Here is a 21,620-nt window from a genome sequence, read left to right as displayed (position 1 = left end):
CCCCGCCTGACCGGGGTCGTTTAAGGTTTTTTTGACGGAAACAAAACTCCTGCGTTGGGTATTGCATTTGCTATGTAAACTAGATTTGCCCTGACTCAAAGACCTTCATGCATTTGTAATGCACAAGCCCTCAAAAATCACTCCGCTTTACCACAGTCGGCCGTTAACACCACGTAATTTGACAGCGTTTCGCACCTTCAAAACAATATTTCATATTTATTTACTGAATTTATCATCGAACGCATTAAAAGACTGTTTTGTTTCTCTTTAACACGAAGAGCAAAAAGGCTAATTACGAGTGCAAAACCACTCTATAGGTGCCAGTGGTCGGTTACCCATGGGACTTTTTTGTTTTGTAGTGCGTTCAATGCCCTTAATGGCTCCGCATCCTAATGACAGCCTGCCTTTCAATAACATCCTAAGCAACCATATTAGCATCTCTGTGTTCATAGCAGTGTTTTTAAACCGCTTTATTAGCCACCATCGTGAAGGTAAAAGCGTCACAAATGGCTTTAAATAGGACGAGTTGACCAGCTATGGAATAAATCAACAGGTAAATTTGACTTATTTGATTTGAACGTCCAAATCAAGTAGAGATTTTGTGCCTTAGCCTACGATGTGTGGGGTTTTTTTTACTGAGAATGGTCGGCGAATATTGGTTGCGTTTACTGAAAAATGGAAACCGTCCTTCGTTTTTAGAAGTAACGACTAAGTGACCTTTCCCCCTTAATTCACATCATTCAATTATCTCTCCGAGTTAAGGAAAGATGAAAGATTCTCAACAACAACTAAATTTTTAAGACCGTAGGAGCACTCGTATTATTCATCATTTGGTTTGGAATAAATTATTGGGTTGACTCAGTATTATATTCAGAGCACCATTTGTAGTCTTGGCTACTTAATTCAGTTCGATAGTGAAAGAGTGTGAACTTTAACTGAATGTGAAGAGAAACGAAGCAACTTAGCAACAAAAATCCTTGTCTAACCGACTAGAGTCGAACACATGACCTTTGAGAAACCGGTGCAATGCTGTGGCAGCTCGCCTTTCTGTAATTGTTCTACCTGTAGTTGTAATACTAGGGAAATGACTCTATCACTACAAGTCAAAGTTCTTGTAGAAAATGAGACTATAAAATGAAAATGTTTCAAGTCAGAGTGAAGTGAAGTTCATTCATCCCAGTGAGCGAAAACGGTTGCCAAGACAGACAAGGGAGACTGTTTATAAATTAAAGCTGTGAAAAGAGAACCTGTCTAAGTTCTCTTGGAAAGACTTTTGATCTACCTTTCTGCTGGAGAATCATTCACTTACGTTAGTTTGACTATTGGCTACCTGGTACCGGTCCAAACAGAAGGGAGGTTCGCCTCCAGTAAATAAGTAAGTAGGTAAAGACTTTATTTAAAGAGGGTTTACATGCGCTAAATAGCCAAAGCTAATAAAGTTGTGGCCCTCTAGATCAAATATTGAAATAGTTAAGAGCCTGCATGTTGTTGACGAAAACGTTCATCTCACATTGCATTCTTGAAAGATTTCAAAGACTTGACAGTCAGGTCTACAGGAAGCTATAGAAACCGAAAGCGAGCTATATGCAATGATCCGTAACCTGTGAGTGTTCCGCTGAACAGTAAAAGACAAAAAAAAAAAACTTACTGGTAGATAAATATTCATTTGCTTGTGTAACGTTCTAGTTGCCCCGCTCACAAAAAGCATTTACCGTCACCAAATAAAAATGTTATGCCCCTGTTTTGGATTTTGACCCAAAAATAAGATAATATCATAATGCTTATTTGAAATTGATAAAAGCAATCGGTTCAATTAATGATAACAAAATTTGTGCTTTCTCTGCCTGCCCCAAGAATAGTACTCCCTTCCCAGCTGTCTTGCGTGAGCTCTATGTACCGGACATCAATAAAGCTCAACAAATTGGACAAATATGGCTATGGGCAAAAGGTCCATAGCCACTTTTACTGAAACATTAAAATTCATGACTAGTTCCTTATACATCAGTAAAGGTTTGCCGCCAAGGAAACACCAAAAGGAAATGTGTTGAGAGCACATAGGCTGTTCGATAAGTAGTAAGAAAATTTCTCTCTAGCTCACTCCAACAACCTAAAACGACAAATAAACTGGCATTTATGTAAAGACGTATGTAAGGACAACTTATCGAAGCACAGTAATGCAGCTGCAGTGCCCGCGGGGATTAAAACAAACGGCGGATCTATTTCCTTTTTTACCAGTTTTGGAATGAATGCACCTCCTCCTCTTCCTTCTATTTTGACTTCAATTCACACAGCAGAAGGCGCTGATCCGTAGAAACGAGTTTATTGTAAACATGACCGAATTATACACGTTCGACAAACTTCAGTGTCAACCTCAATAAAGAACAAAGAATAAAACTATGAAGCGTAATTCCGGGTCTTTTGATATTTGGAGCTTGCTTTATTTCAGGAATCCCTGCAGGCGTGATCTATCGCTGAGTCACCTATAGCTGATAAATTAAGCCTTTATTACGTTAATCCATAATACGTCACTTTCAGACAAAGCATAAAAACGGAAATTGTTATGACTTGTGTGTGTCCGTGTGTCTAAAGGCTTATAAAAATTCAACTGCAGTTTTAATAACTTCATTGCTGAGTAGCATTGTAATAGCGATGCCGGGGACCGCTTTATTGAATTTTTCTATTTTGCTCTCATCTAATCATTCCTAACAGAAAGCGATATGCTGCATACTCGTAAAAACAGCTCGCCTAGCCATAAAAAATAACGTTTTGTAGATCCCTGTCGGAACAATAAGATCTGATCTTTACTTGAATTGGTGCAGCCTGTAAAGAAAAAAGGATTATAGAAGATTGCCAGGTGATGTTTGAATCTTTGACGTCTTTTGATAAAAGAGAAAATCAAATAGATATTATCAGTTTGTATTTGATCTTGCTGTTTGTATTCGTACAACTGAGCTTTGTCATACACCTTTTCAGATGTCCTATATGTGTGTTTTCTCTCACGTACAGTACAAACAGATCAAGGCTGAATCGATTGTCTGGTGAAAATGGCGGCAAGAGCAATTCTTTTTATTGCTTTGTTCCTTTTGCAAGGTAAGCCGTAGAGACATTCTTCTAACATTTTATGATAGATATAAAGACTACAAAAGCAGAACAAAAACTGGCAAACGTCGACACAGAATGGTGGAGACATTTCAAAATAGCAACAATATTTATAAATGGCACGTAGGTAGCTAGTTTTTACTTAAAGTTTCTTTTCCCAGGGAGAGGAGAAATGTCGAAAAGAACAGGGGACAGAAAGAAGAATGTTGACTGTTTACAAAATAAACCATTTGTCGGTGGTGTTAAACAACAAAATGGAGAGGTATTGTCCTACGGTCACAAGAGAAAAGCAATAATAGACACAGATATTTCAGAGTATGAGACAAATGTAAATTGAGAATGCGCGCTGTCGGGGAGTTGAAATGGACAAGGAATGGTTGGATGTTTGATTTTGTTTTCTATTTTTTTCGAATTTAGATCTCCGAGGTTATAACTTAAAACTTTTTTGCTAGTATCATCTAAAGGAAAATAGAATCATGTTTCCGTTTTGACCAAAACTTGCCAAATGAATGTTTGCATTATCAGACTTTATTTAAAGATAAACTCGGTTGTAAAACCTTGAACCAAAATTAAAAGTACATGAGCCATGAACGTTTCACGCCCCTCCGTATACTAGCATCATTGTCATAATACCTTAACATTTCATACTTAGGAGTTCGTTTACTTTATTTTTGTCCGGTCGTATTCTAGGAGACTTTTCATTTGTATTTGCGGATTCTTTCTAAATTTGTTTATTCAGTTTCCACTGTGAAATCGTCACAGAAATCTTAACAAAAAGAGAATCCTGCTGTTAGAGAAAATTGGCAAGTCGTAAAGTATGAATTACGACCAGCAGGAGGTCGCTATTAGGCTTTTTCTTAGTTTGAAAACTACTCTTGAACAGAAATTAAACTTTGTAAAGGGAAGAGTACGGTAGAAAAGCACAGCTTATGAAACACACTTATTTTAGCCGCACCAAAGCGATGTGTTATTAATTATAATACGAACCACAAAGTTAAATTGGTATGCTACTTTTCATTGTTCACTACGAACAAGAACCACAATTGAGAAATGTTGACTATACCGTAACATCTTTGAATGGAAGCAAATGCCATATTAATGCCAAATGATACACAAGGGTAATAAATTAACTTTGAAGAACTTTCGTTGTTGAGTCTGGGAAAGGCTTGATTTCAAAGACATACCCTCTCCTAAAGTTCCTTGTCGAGGTTTAATTGTAATGTTATTGTTTACTGTTGAAACGTTTAGTTAATTAAAAAGCCCGACAAATTTGTCTGACCCTGTGTAAAATGTCCGGCTTTCGGTTTTTTTTTTTTGTTCAGTTGTTTTCTTCACTGAGTTGTGCTTTGTCACGAGGCCGGCTCCGGCAACGGCAACGACGATGTAATTCACATTTTCGACAAAGGCTGGATTCTTCCCTAGAGCGCGGTCTATGTATAATAAATGCAAACAATCCGGCGCATTCAGTTAATTTAATGCTAGGGATCAGAATACCGCATCTCAGAGTAGACGACAGTTTCTAATAGACTGCTTTGTCGATCTAACATTAAGAATTCTTCGAGACTTTTCAACTGTTCTTGTTGCCGGTTCAACTGTTCTGTTTCTTGGAGACTTTTCAATTGTTATTGGTTTGAAATAACTTCTCTTTAAGAATCTTCACATTTAGCAGCAATTGCCTTTGTCACGTTTTAGGTAAATTATGTCTCAGACCAGTGTTTTTATTAATAACAGGCAACGGTAGAGTCCCTATCGAAATTGCTTTCTTCCTTTTTGGTTACAGGAAATGTCAACTGCATTAAGTGTTATTCAAAGTATTCTCCATATTTCCGTGGCTACTTCATGGAAGCCAGTGATTGCCCAGGAGCCACCTTAAGAAATTCAACCACCAAAGACCCAAACATTGTTTGCTGTATTTTGGATAGTGCCATAATCCCTTCGATCCCACAGAATGTCAGTGTTTCTCTGGAATCTTACCTTGACATGGTTGGAGATACAACAAGGACAAGGGCACTGTATCCATTTTACTTGCAAGCATTACGTGACGCTCGGATTACCAGGAGACGCCACATAGCGGCATTTACTGCTCAAGTGAGTTTAAAGAGATCTGTAACCTGCTAATTGCGAAGTCAAAACTCTAAAAAAGAAACTAAGTCCTCTCTTGTTTAATGTTCAGCTACAGATGAATTTGAAAACATGGCGTTGACAAATTTGTTCACATTGTAAGACCAAATAATTTTTATAGTACTTAGTCATGTTTGATTACTGGATTCCTGTCGATCAGTTTCAAGTCAGACATTATTGTTGTGCACCTATGACCTGTTGTGTTTCACAGCATCTTCAGGTTTATGCAATTACGGTCTCCCTTTAATTAACTTTCTGTTTCCATTCCAGGAAAGCAAGGCATGAACCACTGAAAATACGTTTTAGCTGTCCGATTCACTACTGAACTCGAAATGCGCGTTTCACCACTGTCAGTGCATCGGTCACTTATAATTTAAAAAAGAAATAAAGATCTCGAAGAGAGAAAATATGGCTCCTTTTCCGGTTCATTCCTTGCTTGTTTCTTTTGTTTTTCGCTGAAGATTACTAGGGACGAGTCCCTTCAAGAAGTAAAATGTTAAACTTTTCCAACTTTACCACACATAATGCCAGCTAACATTTCTGTGATACACATTTTCGTTAGATCTTATATCAGACATCAGGAATGAAATTTTCTGAGGAGAGCTCCAACGGTCAGGAATACGAAAGAAAGGAAAGCTTGGGAAATTCTAAAGAGGCTGATGGACGTAAATACATCGGTAGAGGATTTCTACCTCTAATTGGGAAACACATGTACCATCTTGCAACTTTATCTGTCAACAGCAATATCATCCGTAAGTTTGGTTACAGGCAGCTGTTTCTTCTTCTTCCTCTTCTTCTTCTTCTTCTTCTTCTTCTTCTTCTTCTTCTTTAGAAAAGGATCCCCCGCCTCGTATAACAAAGTTTTTCTGAAAGATTTGTGAACTATAGCGTCTTAATAATGTTACGCAAATAAACTCCGTCTTCATACTTTCTTACCTTCTTTTGGAATTGCTTTGCGAAGTTTTTCCAAGCAAAATGTTTCTATCAACTTCACTTGCAGGCCAACCGGAGATTGTGGCGTTCCCATCGATAGGATTTAAGGTTGCCGCTTGGCTATGGACTACTGGATATAGTTCAGCTGACAACAGCAGCTTACCGACTGGGAACTTGGGAAAGTTCTGCAAAGGAACAGAATACAGCTTCTTGGAATTATCTATTAATGTTCAACAAAGTACAGCTAGGATCGAAACACTGTTCCATCACTGGCGGCATGCACGTAACGTAAGATTGACTGATGTTTCTTGAGCTCCTAATCTAAAATTAAAGTTTTCAATTCTTGCATTTCAGTGGTACAAAAAAGCCAAAGTTAAATTCAGATGGCTACCATTGTCAATCTAACGACCGTTGCAACTGAAACCTGAAAAAAAATTGTTAGTGCCACCAAACGATGGAATGGACGGCAGTTATTTTTGTCCACACACTACAAAAAGGCTGTGTGTTATATAAGAAGATGTGGCTTTTGTTCACTGTGGTTAAATAGACAAATGAACGTTTGATCGTTTGTCTCATGATAAGGAGTCAGTATCAATAATTGATCGCAGTGTTTAGACTGTTATGCCGCTAGTCTTCTTCAGGGGACGAGGTTGCATGATTACGCATGTAACACGTTGGATCGGTTTTATTAGCTCGTCATTAATATTCCAAATGGCTGGTGTTGTTCATTCCCTCAAAGGTCCGCTTTGTTATTGACCGACTGTAGTGCTTTATGACTGTAGGCAGCAATTCTCTAGGAATTTCGATTCCGCTGCCTCTTTTGATTTGGGATGTCAGGTCCAGGTATCAGCCCTGGCCGGCTCATTGCACTGACTTTCTGAGCAAGGCACTTTACTCTCACAGTGCCTCTCTCCGTCCAGGAGTCTAAATGGGTATCGGTAAAATGGTAGAACACTTGACAAAATGCTGAGGTGTAACCCGTGATGGAATAGGATCCAGCTCGGGGGAGTAGCAATACTCCCAGCCGCTTGATTCTCTCTATTGACGTTATTTGGATGAAGCCAGTGATGGTCATGATCAATAAATTAACCAGGTTCCAAACAGGAACAGCCCTGCCTATTATCCTGGATTATGTACAGAAGTGAACAAAGTGAGACAGGAGTAGGTCCCGTTTCAGAGATTGTTCTGTATTCTGTAGTTAAGAAACAGTTGTAAGTCTTTATCTTGTTATCAACAGGTAATTGGTCTCCTATGTCCGTCAGATGGGAATGGGCCAAGGTGTTCGGTAGATGGAAGAAGTGGAAGGTGCAAATTGGTGACAAGCTGCAAGGGTGAACATTCTGCAACGGGTTGTCCTCTTGCAACCTCGCTGGTCACATGCTGTCTTGGTAATGACTTTGGCAATATTAACAAATGATAAAAGCAGTCACACATAGTAGATGACGGTTTCAACATGGAGAACATTTAGAAACACAGTCTCCTTCCCGTACAGTGGACATGCTATTAAAAAAAAGCATTGGCAGAGACCGCGCTCGAGATATTAATTATAAGGTCATATTAATGTCCTTTTCGAAGATATCGTAGCTCTGTCTTCCTCTAGATTTCTCATTGATTGATTCTTAGACGAAAAGTTGTTTCATTAATAGTGGAATAAGTCAGCCACAACATTAATTTTGTGCGCGCCTTAACAATTTTTGTCCATTCGCGTAAAACACACGCAAAAATATGTATGAATAGGGTAATAGTTAATTTATCTCAATTATCTTCCTTAGATTGTCAAAATCCGATCGATTTAGCCTTCGTATTGGATTCCTCTACCAGCGTCAATCCATCCAACTTTCAACTTGGACTCCAGTTCATCATAAAGGTTTGCAAATATTTCAACATTTCATATCCTGATGGCACTCGAGTGGCTCTCATCAGATACAGCGACGTTCCGACGACAATGTTTCGTTTTAACACCTACGCCAACAAGCAAGACGTCCTTAGTGCAACTGGATCGGTACCTTACGAACCTGGTTTGACCCGCACCGACTTAGCTCTCTTAGAAGCCCATGCAAGCCTGTTTGGAAACCCAGATCACGGAGTCAGAGCTAAAGAATTGGGTATTCCGAGAGTGCTTGTTCTTCTTACTGACGGAAGAGCTAGCTTGGGGACGGGCTCGGTAATCACACCATCCGAGTTGCTCCGTGGAGACGGGGTAAACATTTTTGTTATAGGGATTGGTCAGAGACTAAACAAGAATGAGTTGAATATCATTGCCAGTGATCCTGATGATCATCATGTAGTTTCTTCCAAAACCTTTGCAGGCGTAAATTCCCTGGTAGGAAACATTCAAGAGAGCTCGTGTTATGGTGAGTGCTTTGCCGTGCTATTTTCGCTGTGATCCGGCTTTCTCTTCTGTCCTTTCATCTCTAGCTTCAACTCAAAGATGTAAGTTTTGTCATCTTTTGAATTTCAGTTTCAGGAAAAACTATTTCCCTACATTTTAAAGTGGGATAGTAGGTCAGTGATGTCAAAAAGCAAGCCCCATATCAAATTCCAGCCTAATCCGTAAGCAACAATCTCGGTTTGCCGATCAATTGCTGTTCGACGATACTGAAGGAATCAAGAATCAGCTCTGCTTTCCAGCGGCAAAAACGCATTTCCACAATTGTAAGCAATTTCTAAGTTTAAACCGAAAAATTTCCAAATTTTTGGGTTCCCATGCATGACTAAACCGGTCAAGTACAACATACGTCCACGTGGCATATCGCCATACATTTGCTCAATCGGCAGATGACATCATTTTCCCTCGTGAGTAAACACACATTGCTTAAAGTCATTTCTAAAAACGCAGTCATTTCTTCTTTTACAATTAATTACTACACTATTTTTCCTTACGCATTGTTTCTTAGAACCTGCTCTGCTCGAGGAAGAAGAAGAGGTAGTGTCCAGTGTGGTACAAAATTCTGTAAAATATTATAAATACGACTTGTTGAACAAGACGGGGATAAAGACCGTATTCCTGCAAACATCCCATGGAAGTGCTGGTATCTCAGTTTCTACAAGCATCAGGAATCCCCGAAATTATCACGTCAACCTTGGATCCTGTGAGTTCCATGGAGATATTAAGCTTGCTGATAGCGATCCCCTTTGGCAACTGGATGACCTTCAAAACAGTACATTTTGTAATGCTACTTCCAAGGGAGGCAGCACCGAGCCCCGCTTTGTATCTGACGAGGAATTCGCTGCAGAAGGATTGATCATTTACGTGAAAGCTTGCTCTAGCAGATGGTTTTATGTCTCAGTCGAGGGAGTTAATGAGACAAATACGTTCAGTTTGACACTGTTCAAGGACCTCATCAGAATAACGGTAGGTTGCTTTCCATTTCACATATCATTTGTGAATTCCTTCTTTTTTCATCTTACCAACACCCAGAATTGCTTCTTGCGGAAAGATCTTATAAAGCAGACAACACCTGCAGCTTACTTCAGTCTCTACAATTCTTTGGCATTCTCAATTCCTCGCATGTCTATACCGAAAACTCAGTAATGATTATTTCTTTCGCCAGCAACCTGCTTTGTTCGACATGCAATAAAATGATTGAGTGATTGGCGCATGTTAAATACATCATTTAATAGATTGCTTCTATTTTCTATTGATCAGAGTAAGAACAACACGGATGGAGTCTCAGAGAGTAATGACACCACCTTTCCGATTCCTAGGAAAGTGTTCGTCGGAGTAGCAGTCGCGACCGTCGGAACCACAGCAGCCGTAGCAGCTGCTGTTACGCTATCGTAAGTATGGAGTTCCAAATCTAAAATCTCGACTTTGCCAATTTTTTCTTTATTTATTCAAGTATCTAACGATATCATAAAATACTCAAAGTCAGTTTTTAAAGTTTTTCAATAACTTTCATTGTGAGCTAGTACAAACAAAATGTCTGTTTACTTTTTCCGTAATTCCAGTCAAATTATCTCTTGAACAAGACGATCTACGTACTAGTTTTCTGTCTATCTTTATTTAGAAATTGATAGCTACCCCGATGAGTTAACAATGGTCAAGTATCTACAGTTTTCCAGAATAGTAATCCAGAGTTTAATTCTGATCCTAAATCAACAGTACAGTTTTCATTTTGAATCATAGTTGCGCGTGGAGTAAATGTTGGCGGTAAGTGTAGACAGTATAATGTCATTGATCAATCCATCTTTTTAATGCAGATGCGCAAACGAATTTCAACTCAAAGGCTCCACGAAGATTAAGAAGAAAAAAGGGAAAGGCAAAGAAAAGAACAATAACTCTGTAGTTAACGAGGCTTTTGAAGGAGACGATGATGAAAAACAGAGCAGTCAGAATCGCTCCAGTCTCACTCTTTTACTAGAGAGCGGTGATCTGAAGAAAGAAAAAACGCGTTCAGTTCATGTTACCGAAGAGAAGACTGATGTTATGACAGGAATGAAGAAATGTCGAAAAGGAAATGATATAGAGAAAGGAAACGGCCGCGCGACGCACGGAGAAGAATTCTCACGAGGAAATTCCCCGTGTTCCAGTGAAGGTCGACAAAGGAAACTCTCGCGTCACGGTAGTCTGGTGACTTCGATGATTTATGATTTACAGAGAGAAGACACAATTATAGAAAAAACACTGGCAACAGAAACAACGGTTTCTGGAGGGACTGATTCTCTTGTCGAGGGAGCTCGCTTCAAACGTCAGGTTACCAGTACAAGTGTATCGGTAGCTGTTGTTACATCAAAAGGAGTTCAAAAAGAAAAGGTTCCAATTGGCGAAGATAGGGTCAGAAGGATTGGCGCCGAAACAATGAAACGAAACTATGATAAGCTGTTAACAGGACTTGGAGACACGGAAAACGTATTTCAAAAAACTAAACCAAAGAGAAAGGATGCTGTAACACTAAATTCTTACAAAGACCAAAACCATTTTTTGAGCAATGATCTCAAAGCAGCCACAGGTGAAAACGTGAAACAAAATGACGGGAACACAACGCAAGATTCAAACAGTTCTTTTTCTCATCGGGAACCAGAAAAAGTGACAATCTGTTGCTTTCAATGGCAGCCCTCTTCATCTAACAACATAGTTAAGAAGGCTTCAAAGGCTGAAGAAGAATCAGAAGGAAATGGCATTGAAAAAACCGAAACTCGTGAAGTGAGTGATAACGTCGAGAAGACTGAAAAAGTTAGTTTTCTAGTCCGCATGAAAAGGAAAGTCACAAAGCGTAAGGTAATGGCAGCGATGTGTCCTTGTTTCACATACTTTATCCTGGAAAGTGAGCACGGAGGAAATTCAGTCAACAAGGCAAAGGGGGAAAGTGATAAAAATCCGCAAGAAATAAGGTAAATTATTATAAGTACTTCCTATGTTTGCTAACTGTGTTCAATTGTGAGAAACTCAAAAGAAATTTATTAGACTGAAAAAAGCTGTTATCTATGTTTTTCTAAACCGTTTCCTCGCGCACTATTGCTGTCGTAACACCTTGTTATGTAATAAGGATGAAGGCATTGTGTTCCATACTTCAACTTCAACTTCAACTTCAACTTCACTTTATTTTGCACTTACATTTTGAAATTACAATATTAGCATAAAAAAGAAAAAAAGATACATATATAACAATTAAAGGTGACAATGATACATAGTTTGTGCATGGAGGCTAATAGAACCGCGAGATTATCGAGTTAGTCTCCATCTCGTTTGAGTGAACATAAAAAACCATGGGAGTAGAAGGACGGATTACTAAAAGAAAGGGCTGGAAGAGTTGTGGAAACTTAAGTTTGATATTGCCGAGATAGAACATAGTTTTTAACACTTTTGGTAATAGTAATAGTATCCATAGTATATGGACACCAATTTTTGTAATTCGCATCGAATCGAATGTGATCGAGGAACACTTTTATGAAGTGGTCATCATTGGGGATTGGTCAGTAACCGTTTCTTACAGGTTGTCAGTTTCAACAGAGTTTTGATAGAGATGTAAGGGGCAATGCACACAGTAATATTCGGCAATAACAGTTCATTCCTGAGTTAATTCCGCTATTTAGGCAGGAGATTTAAAAAGCCCTGCTGCACTTTTTCGAAGATCCCCGCTAGGTTTAACTAACAATACGCACATTGCCGGGCACTAGACCCCTGAGATAGAAGGCCCGGGGAAACTTTCATGAAGGGTTACCTTGTTGTAAAACATTTTCCTTCCGGTAATCCACGGGATGAGAAAGATATGAGAACGACCGTGTAGGGCAGCTCGTCGAGCTATAAAATGCCCGTATAGCACTGACTCGCTGAGTGTGTCGAGTAAGCGCAAATCAAAGTGCAAAATGTAGCCATTGACTGACAGAATGTCACGTTAAACGTCTAAAACAAGCATTCGTTGTAACATATTGTAATCGTTTCTCTATGCAGGGACAGCCGTTTTGAACGAGATATGCAAATGAGTCAAGCGATTTGCGTATTACTATCTCAGCTTTTATTCCTGGCCGGAGCTGACGCTAGAGATGACACAGTAGGTTTAATACATCGAATACCTTTACGATATTTGACGTAATGAGCACCAAATGGATGACATACGCCTTCAAAACAGGTTATATAGTGCAACTGAAACCAAAATAATCTTGGTGATATTTTTATCAATTCTTGCAAAATGATACACTGATTAAATAATTGTTAGTTGCATAGCTTTAAATCTCCTAATGAAGTGTTTAAAAAACGATCGAGTTGTAGTGTTTTAGAAAGTAAGATCACTATGAGAGATCGCCTGATTTTAGCTCTGTAGTGACACGTACACGTAAAGTGAGTTTCTATTACTCACTTTGTCACATGACTGTGAAAGGGTGTGCTAATGATCGTTAATGATTATTTTTGCATTTACATATTTTGTAAATAACTGTTGATAAGTTAAACCATTCAAATGTTTATTATTATTATTATTATTATTATTATTATTATGATGATGATGATGATGATGATGTTTTATTTCTTTTCAGATTGCCTGTGTTGTTGTGGCCATTACCATGAACTATTTGTCTCTTGTAACTCTCTGTTGGCTTATAGTCCAGGCCCTTTACCTCTTCTCCTTCACCAGGAAGCGTGAAAGCGAGGAGCAGCAGAAAATGAAAACAAAACTCTATTACGCAGGCGCTTGGGGTAAGGAAAGTTATCATGGACAGTCTTTTACAATACGACGTTGGTAGTTGAGCAGTGAAATATACATTGCATTGCAATATGTGATTTAAAATGCACTAATGTTTTGCTGCGGTTTTGGTTCAGGTTTACCGCTTGTTGTTGTATGTGTCCTTGCCTCTAAGTACGAGATGTACGATAAACATCCACAGTGAGTTAATCCCTGTTTATATTAACACATTGCGATACTATATTCATTGAAATGTAAAGAAACAGACAGACAGACACATAGACACATAGACACAGCTGACAGGACCGACACTGGCAGAGGGCCAAAAGGATGAATTGATAGAGTTTCTTGAAACAAAACGTTGCATTTTTCTTTTTTTAGTGATTATGATTTTTCGTTTACTTCATCACTTCACTGTTCAAATATCTTCCTCATTAAAATACAGCTCACTACTATTATCACTCTTCGGACATACAACTCGTTTTCAAGGAGACTCTTCTGCTCTATTCATTGTTGTTTTTGTTGTGTTGATGGCTTTTTGATACATTTAAACAAATACATCAATTATGTGTTTGTTTTCCTTTGTTTCAGCTGCTGGATCTCCTTCTCTGACGCGTTGAGCTGGTCAGTGGCAACACCCATAATTACGTTAGGGATGGTGAGTAGATTACCTATCGCTATGCATCTCAAGAGATCTTTCTGCTATTCTTCTACCAGCCTCTCTGACCATCCAATCCTCATTACAACCCGGGACGCGACTGCGTCCTGGTGGTAATGAAACATCAAATTCTCGAGGTATGGCTATTTTTCATGCATGATTTTCTTTTCGGGGACCGATGTGGAAAACTGCCTTCACTCAGGTCTCGGAGTGCACATCTTCAGGCCTGCCTACACTCATGTCTCAGAGAGCCTGAAATGAGCCAAGGGCTGTCTCCTTATCACCTAACTCTGATGGATAATAAATATCCAAAATCATGAGCATATTGCTTCTTCTGTTTTCAGGTACAATTAATACTCATTGTTTTGTTGGCGAAAGCTTTGATTACTTACCGTAAGTCCAGCGACATTGAAGAAAATGAAACCAAGAAAAGTGTCATCAAGTAAGGCATCAGTTAGTTATATTAATGTGTTTTAAATTTACATGAATGAACTTCGACCAGATCAATCAAAGACGGACCCTTTTTTTCCCGAATACAAAATAATTCGCTGGTTGGTTCCAATAGAACGTTGTAGGTTTCTTAGGATACCGTCTTTCTTCGTCCAAACAACAATAAATTCGAATAGGTCGTTCATTCGCCTCAAAACTAAAGCATTTCGCTGCTTATATCACTGATACTACAGTCAATTCTGAATCAGCTACTACTTTCCTCCTGGTTTGTACTAATTGTTGAAACGAAATAACTCTCTCAATAGGTCCGGTTTACAAACAGTGGTTTGCATAACAATCAGTGTCATTCTAACCTGGCTTCTGGGATCACTTTCCTTGAACATCGATCGTGATATCTACCATACCTTTTTCTCCATATTTAACGCGTTGCAGGTGATGATTCTATTTCACTGTATTTTTTTAGGCACTTTAGGTGCGTAGACCGTCGTAAGCCTGGTTTTCACTAGCATATAGGAATAAGCATAAGCAAAATACGATGACTCAGAAAGATGTGGATTGTTGGCCTCCTTTAATTTTGCTAGGAAAATCTCAAAAAAAACAAAGAGGGGCTACTTACATTTAACAGCAACTTAGTGCGTCTACGTATGTTGGTTATGTTCATGAGCTAGTGAAATCTAACCGCGCAGACGTTTAGTACTGAACTAAACTTAGTAAGGCACACACGAGAACATAGTAAAGTTCTTTGTTTGTTTCTGCGGGGTGTCCAGTGATTATTTATACGCAAACACTGATTTACAGTGTATGAAATAAAATCATGTAATTAACTGGATGGACAAATGGTAAAAACAGGTTAAGACGAAGTCTTTGCCGTGCTTTTGGACAAACACTTAATTGCATTTGCTATGTCGACAGGGTTTTGGATTCTTCTTGTTTTATGTTGTCTTGAACCCTGAAGTGCGTAAACTAATTCTTGCCGCTTGGGAATGGAAAAGCACTCTGGTGACACCCTTTGACGAACATGAAGCCATTGAAATCGAAGAAGAAGAGGTACATTAGAAAATGTAGCTGACAGTCTATTTATACCAAAATACCATTAGGTAGTATTTATCTTTCACATCAGCAAGTGATGATTTTCTCTAAAATAAATCACGCCAATTAAAACTACTAAACGTCAAGAAAGTTAACAGGTTTAACCTGAAGCAATCTGGTCTTTAGCTGAACTACAAAGATTTTACTACTTGTTATAATGATTTTGAGATATTTCGGTTCTTTAACTGATAGACTGAATAGGCTAGCTATTGGGGGGGGGGGGGTAATTTTTTGTTTGTTTGATATTTTTTCCACACATTACCATTCAGTGTAGTGTCAGTGTTTCACAAGGTACACAATTCTTATTTAAGTATCATTTTTTTTCATGCAATACCGTATTCTGAGGTTAAAATTTAATGCAAAAGCCATGAATCACACGATCTTTTATAACACAAAACGTTTATTAATAAAAGAACGGGATTGTTAAAACTTTCATCTCCATGTCAATTCAAACAACTGAATGAATCTACTTTCGTTCCATTTGCCTCTAATATCGAGATTGTTTTTCGAAAAGACAATCGCACTTGTTGTACGGTCCATGTTCAGAAACATAACCGGGTTCAACTTGAGCTCCAATATCACCTCCCAACATGACCTGTCTGCCATGGACTCGTGCTTTAAAATTTGAGCTAATTCTTATTTATTTTTTATTACCTTCTAACTTTTTTTTTTAATCATAAATTAATTACATACAATACTAAAATTACTTACGCTACTAACACTTCTTACAATAATATTACCTACAGCACTTACCTTACTTACGTATACAATACTAATATCACTTACACCGTTGCTGACGTTACTTACAATACAACCGTTACTTACACTACTATTACCGCCACTCAAAATACTATCGTAGTTTACACTACTGATACTATTCACAATACCGTAGCTTACAATATTCATTTTACTTATACTTGACATTTATTACATATAAAATCAATAGAATGCTATTAATGTTACCTTCTAACTACTAAATGGAGAAAAAGAAACAAAAAATAAAGAAGGAAGAGTGAAAAAAAAAAAAAAAAACCCGACAAACAACTCAAGACTGAATATCGGCCAGTATTCAACAACTCCCCCATGTTCTAACAGCATAACCCGCAGAAGTACACCTTTGTGTGGTAAATGTGCATGTATATGCAAATACTTTTTTCTGATGAGGCATTTCTCTTTTTAATTCAGGACAAAGACAAAAAGAAAGGAAAAGGCAAAAATAAAGCTACGAACAACAATAACCAAGAAAAGAACGAGAGTAAACAAGGGGAACAACAAGGTCAGGCCATCGCGAATACCGTACACACAGTGGCCGAAGCAAAAATGGCAGCTGCCTCGATAGTAGCCAGTAACAAAATGAGAAACCCTGAGAACGAAACAGCACTTAAACCCGAGATTAAGAAAGAAACGCGAAAGTCAAGTTGGCCTGGTGTAAAAGCCAATTCCATCCCAAGAACTCTTCCTCCAATCGCGAAACAAAAGAAGACTGCTCCGTCGTCCAAAGGGGCAGTCCCAAGACGGAAGATAACCCCCCAAGGACCCCCACAGGTCAGTAAAATTTATGAAAGTAAACTTCGTTAAGCGTGCACCCCTGCTACCATAAGATGCAAAAGACGTTTATCTCCATCACTGTTCAGTACGAGAGGAAATAAGCACAAAAGAGCTGTGGAGCAAACCAAGTAATTTTCAGGGGGAGGGAGGGGATCCACTGACAATCGAGCTTCTTTCAAAACTGCCACCAGAAAAAGGGTTTGAAAACCCTCCACACATCTAGCTTTTATCATAGAAAGTACCCAAAATGTCATGCTTTCTCATTTCTTTTAGAAATTTATAGAAGATTTAGCGCTTAAACGAAATGCTGCTGGTGCTCCATCTTCACCCAGGGATAAGAGCTTGCGGTCACCATCACCATGTACGCAGCAGCCACGTTCCCCATCCTGGAGTAGGGCAGTTCATTTCGAATACAAAGATGATCTCCCTGTTGCAGGTGAGTTAAACTGTTGTTTAATTTCATGATTAGTTTTAAAATCACGTTAAATATGATGCAAAACGTTTTTCAACCGACTTCTCTTTTGCGCAAAGTGATTTCTGGCTCCACGTGGAAGGCTATAGCTGGTTTTCACATGACGTCACTAAAATTCGAAGTACAAAACTATTGATCTTCCTGAGATTTTACTTAAATGATGTATGAGAGCAGCTGAAAACTAATATTCATACAAATTTTCGCTCTGAATGGGTTCTTGGTTTTTGTGATACACTACGCTTAAATTTCTAAGCTTTTGCTTGACGCGGCATTTACATGACGGCCTAGAGAGCTGTCATGATGGTTAAAAAAGTGACTTATTTCGGGGAACTTGGTTATCTGAACAGTTCATGTCTTAGAAAAAGTATTATTTTAATGTTTTAGAGTTCCTCGAGGGATAAATTCACGCTTTTGTAGCAAAACTCAGTGACAGATGTTTCTGTTGGTTTCCGGCCGCCATGTTGGTGCCCTTATGGATGGGCACCAGCATGGCTTCTCCATACAAATCTCTATAAATTTGGGTAAAAAAATTCTCGGCATATCTCGCATAAGAAAAATTGCTGTGACTAGAATTTTGGCGAGAGTCTTTGGATATTTACCTTCTTTCATTTCCTAGATTCTGGACTTTATCTATTGACCGGTTTTTATTTTTATTTTGATCTATTTTGAATTGCGTGACACTGAAAACCAGCAATTGTGACGATTTCCTGTAATCCTCCTTACCCTCCACCTCAGCAGTATTCACTTCCTTCTAGACCCAGAGTACAACTAATCTTTTCTTCATCTGTAAAAAGGTTTTGTTCACACATTTAACAGCCTCTAAGTATCCAAAGTTACTAGGCACGAATTTTCTCGAAGCAATAGCCCTTTAGCGTGGTGACACTAGACAAGCAAATTTCACCACCGATCCTCCCTTTAAAAATGCAAATTGCAAATTTTATCGTGGACAAATTTCCAAAGCAGCAAAGATGAAAAGAATATCCACACACACAAAAAAAAAACAGCTTGAAGAGGCTTGAGAAAATTTCTCGCAAGCGAGGCTTGCGGGTGAATTATGATGTCTGACGTAATCATGCATAAAGCTTTTTGGAATCCTCCAGTAGGCCATTATGACAACTTACGATCGATACTGCTTTAATGTTATGGGAAAAAAAAATCAACATTTCGAATGCAGTACACATGGTAAACCCAATAGTGCTTTTTAGTAAATACCAACGACTTATGATGTAGTAAAAAGCCTAAAAATCAATAAGAGCCTGGGAATTGTGTACTCTGACCTTATTTTGCATAATTCATTGAAATAATTGGAACTTGGTAAAGGCGTAATATCGGATTAATTCACATGTTGCAATCTTCTTTTCTTTAAAGCAACAGCTAAATTAACACGTATCACGTCTCATGCATACTTTCATTAATACTACTACAAAGTGACAGAGCGGGAAGGTAACAAGCGACCTTCAATTATGAAAGTGCATTCATTAGACGTGAAAGCCTACTTTGAGACACTGGAGGTGGTATTTTTTCCAGTGGTTAAACTTTCTTGGCTTGAATATGAATACTCTAATAGCTCTTTCCTTTTCACGGTTGGCTTTTGTTGTTTGCTTTACAATATAACCAATATGTGTAAATATGAGAGTAAATTTCGGGCAATGCTGTACTTTTTTTTCCTGAAATTGCCTTGCAAATAGGAAAAGCTCACCGCGTAAAGGGGTACATTGAAGAACATAATATGCCTCCCAGTTTGACTAATGTTGTTCTTTTGTGTTGTCAAAGAATAGTTCGATACGCTCAACGTTTTAAGAGTAATCACTTTTTCATCAACCCAGTAATCATTACGGGAAAGCAAGTGCCTTGTATTGTTTTACAGTATTTTAAGTCTTCGCTTTACTGATAAAAAATATATCATACATATCTCCATGTATACAAAGTTTATTTACTTTCTTTTGTTGTCGATTCTCTATAATTAAACACGATCGGAAATTTGAAAACATTTCTTTTCTATATTTGCAGAATAATATGACATTTCATGTCAGCGCATATTTTTCTTTTTTTAAATTTCAACCATTTTCGTTCAAACAGGAAGGCCAGGCTGACATTTTAATAAGGAATTATAGCAACCCTTGGGAGTGAAGAAGATTTCTAGCTAGCTTGTCGTTACGCATCTTCTCGGCCATTTTTTATCAATGTTACTGTCAGCTAATATTGCATCTACTGTTTACATAGGAACGCTTTATTTTTATTACTTTTTTTTCTATCCATGAAGTGCTTTAGTTGATACTGAATCGGTTTGCTATAAATACAAATAGCTTGGCTGTGGCTTTTTTTTTTTTTCATAAATGTCCTTTTCATTTAATTTCCTGTAGCGGAAACACGAGCGTCTTAGAAGTAGTCTAGATCCTGTGGCTTAAAGACACTGTTATTAAAATCGAGATGTTATCCTCAAAAAAGAAGTAATGAGGTTTTTTTAACTCTGTCACCGTCACTGCTTACATTTTGTTATGATAATGCTGTGGGAAAAACAAATGTAACAGACGGATTCGGCTCACGAGTTTAATTTACATCCTTGCTGCTATTTTATTCAGACCTTGTGATGATTCGTTTGTGAGGCTGAAATTGTGCAATTTGCCACGCGCAACTGATTCAGTTGCATGGTCCTATGTGCAAACAGAGCAATTGTAACCGCTAAAATGAATCATCACGTGATCTGAATTGGGCGGCATCAAGGATGTAAACAGGTCAACCGAATGTGTCAATTGATCTCCACTGCTCTACAACTTCTATTTTCTTTCGTTCTTGTTAAACGGCACCTTTTTTTTGTTCTTATGCTTAGGGGCATTGTTTGTGTTCTTTATTTGTTGTTTCGTTCGGTCAATTATAGAGAGGGATATAAGTTGTAAAGGTCACTCCAACAAAAGAGTACATCGTTTTGTATCAATACATGAACTCATGTCTCTTCTTTGTTGATCTGTAGCTTTCAGCTCTCCACCACCCAACGTCCGCACCAGGCCCCTGCATCAGACAGTAGCTCCCAACACCTCTCGAAAGAACCAAAGACCAGTGGGCAAGAAAAAGACAACCAAGGGGAAAAAGGTCTCCAGGCCATCAAAAGTTCTCTACGTCGAACCTTCCACCAGCGGTTGAAGCTGTGATATATGTTCGGATTAATATCTGAAGCCGGACAGAAGTCACGTGGCTAACCGCTCAAGATGGAAAATACAGATAGCAGCCAGGACGGAAAGCAACCAAGTATCTCGATCGTGGATGAAAGACCAAAACAATTGAATAAAGAGAAACCTTTCCCGAACTCTGTGAAACGTGAGCATAGAAAGGTCGGCTTAACGACCGCTGAGCTGCACAACATGAATGTTGGCCCAGCTGCATCGTGAACAATCTCAGGAATTTTATTTTACAACTTTTACAATTTTTTTAAAATTTCTTTCCCCCCCCTCCCCCCCCCCCCCCAGAGATGGATGAAGATAGGATATAGTGGTCATTACACGCACATTCATGCAAAGAAATTGTGTTTTCTTTTTTTTCAATTGAATCAAAGTCGTATTGCTTACAGCAGTCGAAAATTCATCTCTGACAAGAGAGGATGAAACCCAATCAGCTAATCGGATGGCTGGAAGCCGGGGGACGCAAATCTGGTCGTACCCCATACGATGACAAATATTCACTGCTTGGGCGAGATTGCTTTCATTCCAACTCAATAATTGTTCACGACTTTGCTAGTTTATAGCTGCTGTCAAGTCGAGCTAGGACACAACAGCATTTGTTACTTTGAAAATGACCTCTTGAGTAGTTTGATTACGAAAAAAAAAAAAAACAGCTATTGCGACCATCTCCCATAATACGAGCTAATCTCCTTTGGGTGATAAAAGAGGGACAAGGTAGGATTTTCGAGAATATAAATTATTAAATAAACCACAATTCCCAGCAAGATATGACTGCATTTTAATCACTTTGTTTTGCCATCCTATCAAGCAAGGTCTGTAGCCGTCACTTCAACAAATTGTACACAATCCACCCTTTATGTTTTACAATCACCGTCACGCCATCTCGTTCAGTTTGTTGAATAAAAACCTGAGGATGGCAAAACTATTCTGCGTGCAAATGGTCCAACGTGACG

The 21,620-nt window shown here is 38.5% G+C and overlaps 1 protein-coding gene across 1 annotated transcript; it reads left to right on the top strand.

Moving 5' to 3' along the window:
- Window positions 1–3,271: 3,271 nt before the first annotated feature.
- Window positions 3,272–20,795, top strand: LOC110061803 (uncharacterized). Its single transcript, XM_020768658.2, has 19 exons — window positions 3,272–3,361; window positions 4,831–5,187; window positions 5,783–5,972; window positions 6,221–6,441; window positions 7,391–7,541; window positions 7,926–8,507; window positions 9,051–9,508; window positions 9,803–9,933; window positions 10,357–11,487; window positions 12,548–12,647; window positions 13,129–13,288; window positions 13,412–13,475; window positions 13,866–13,932; window positions 14,277–14,374; window positions 14,688–14,814; window positions 15,295–15,429; window positions 16,657–17,016; window positions 17,293–17,455; window positions 20,463–20,795. Exons 1-19 carry the CDS (start codon window positions 3,272–3,274, stop codon window positions 20,630–20,632), a joined length of 4,755 nt encoding a protein of 1,584 aa, XP_020624317.2. The 3' UTR covers window positions 20,633–20,795.
- Window positions 20,796–21,620: the final 825 nt, after the last annotated feature.

Source organism: Orbicella faveolata, unplaced genomic scaffold (assembly GCF_042242905.1).
Source record: "Orbicella faveolata isolate gen_17 unplaced genomic scaffold, um_ofav_v1 contig_1, whole genome shotgun sequence".
Taxonomy (NCBI): domain Eukaryota; kingdom Metazoa; phylum Cnidaria; class Anthozoa; order Scleractinia; family Merulinidae; genus Orbicella; species Orbicella faveolata.
Note: the sequence above shows the minus strand (reverse complement) of the source record. Positions and strands in the feature narration are given on the sequence as shown.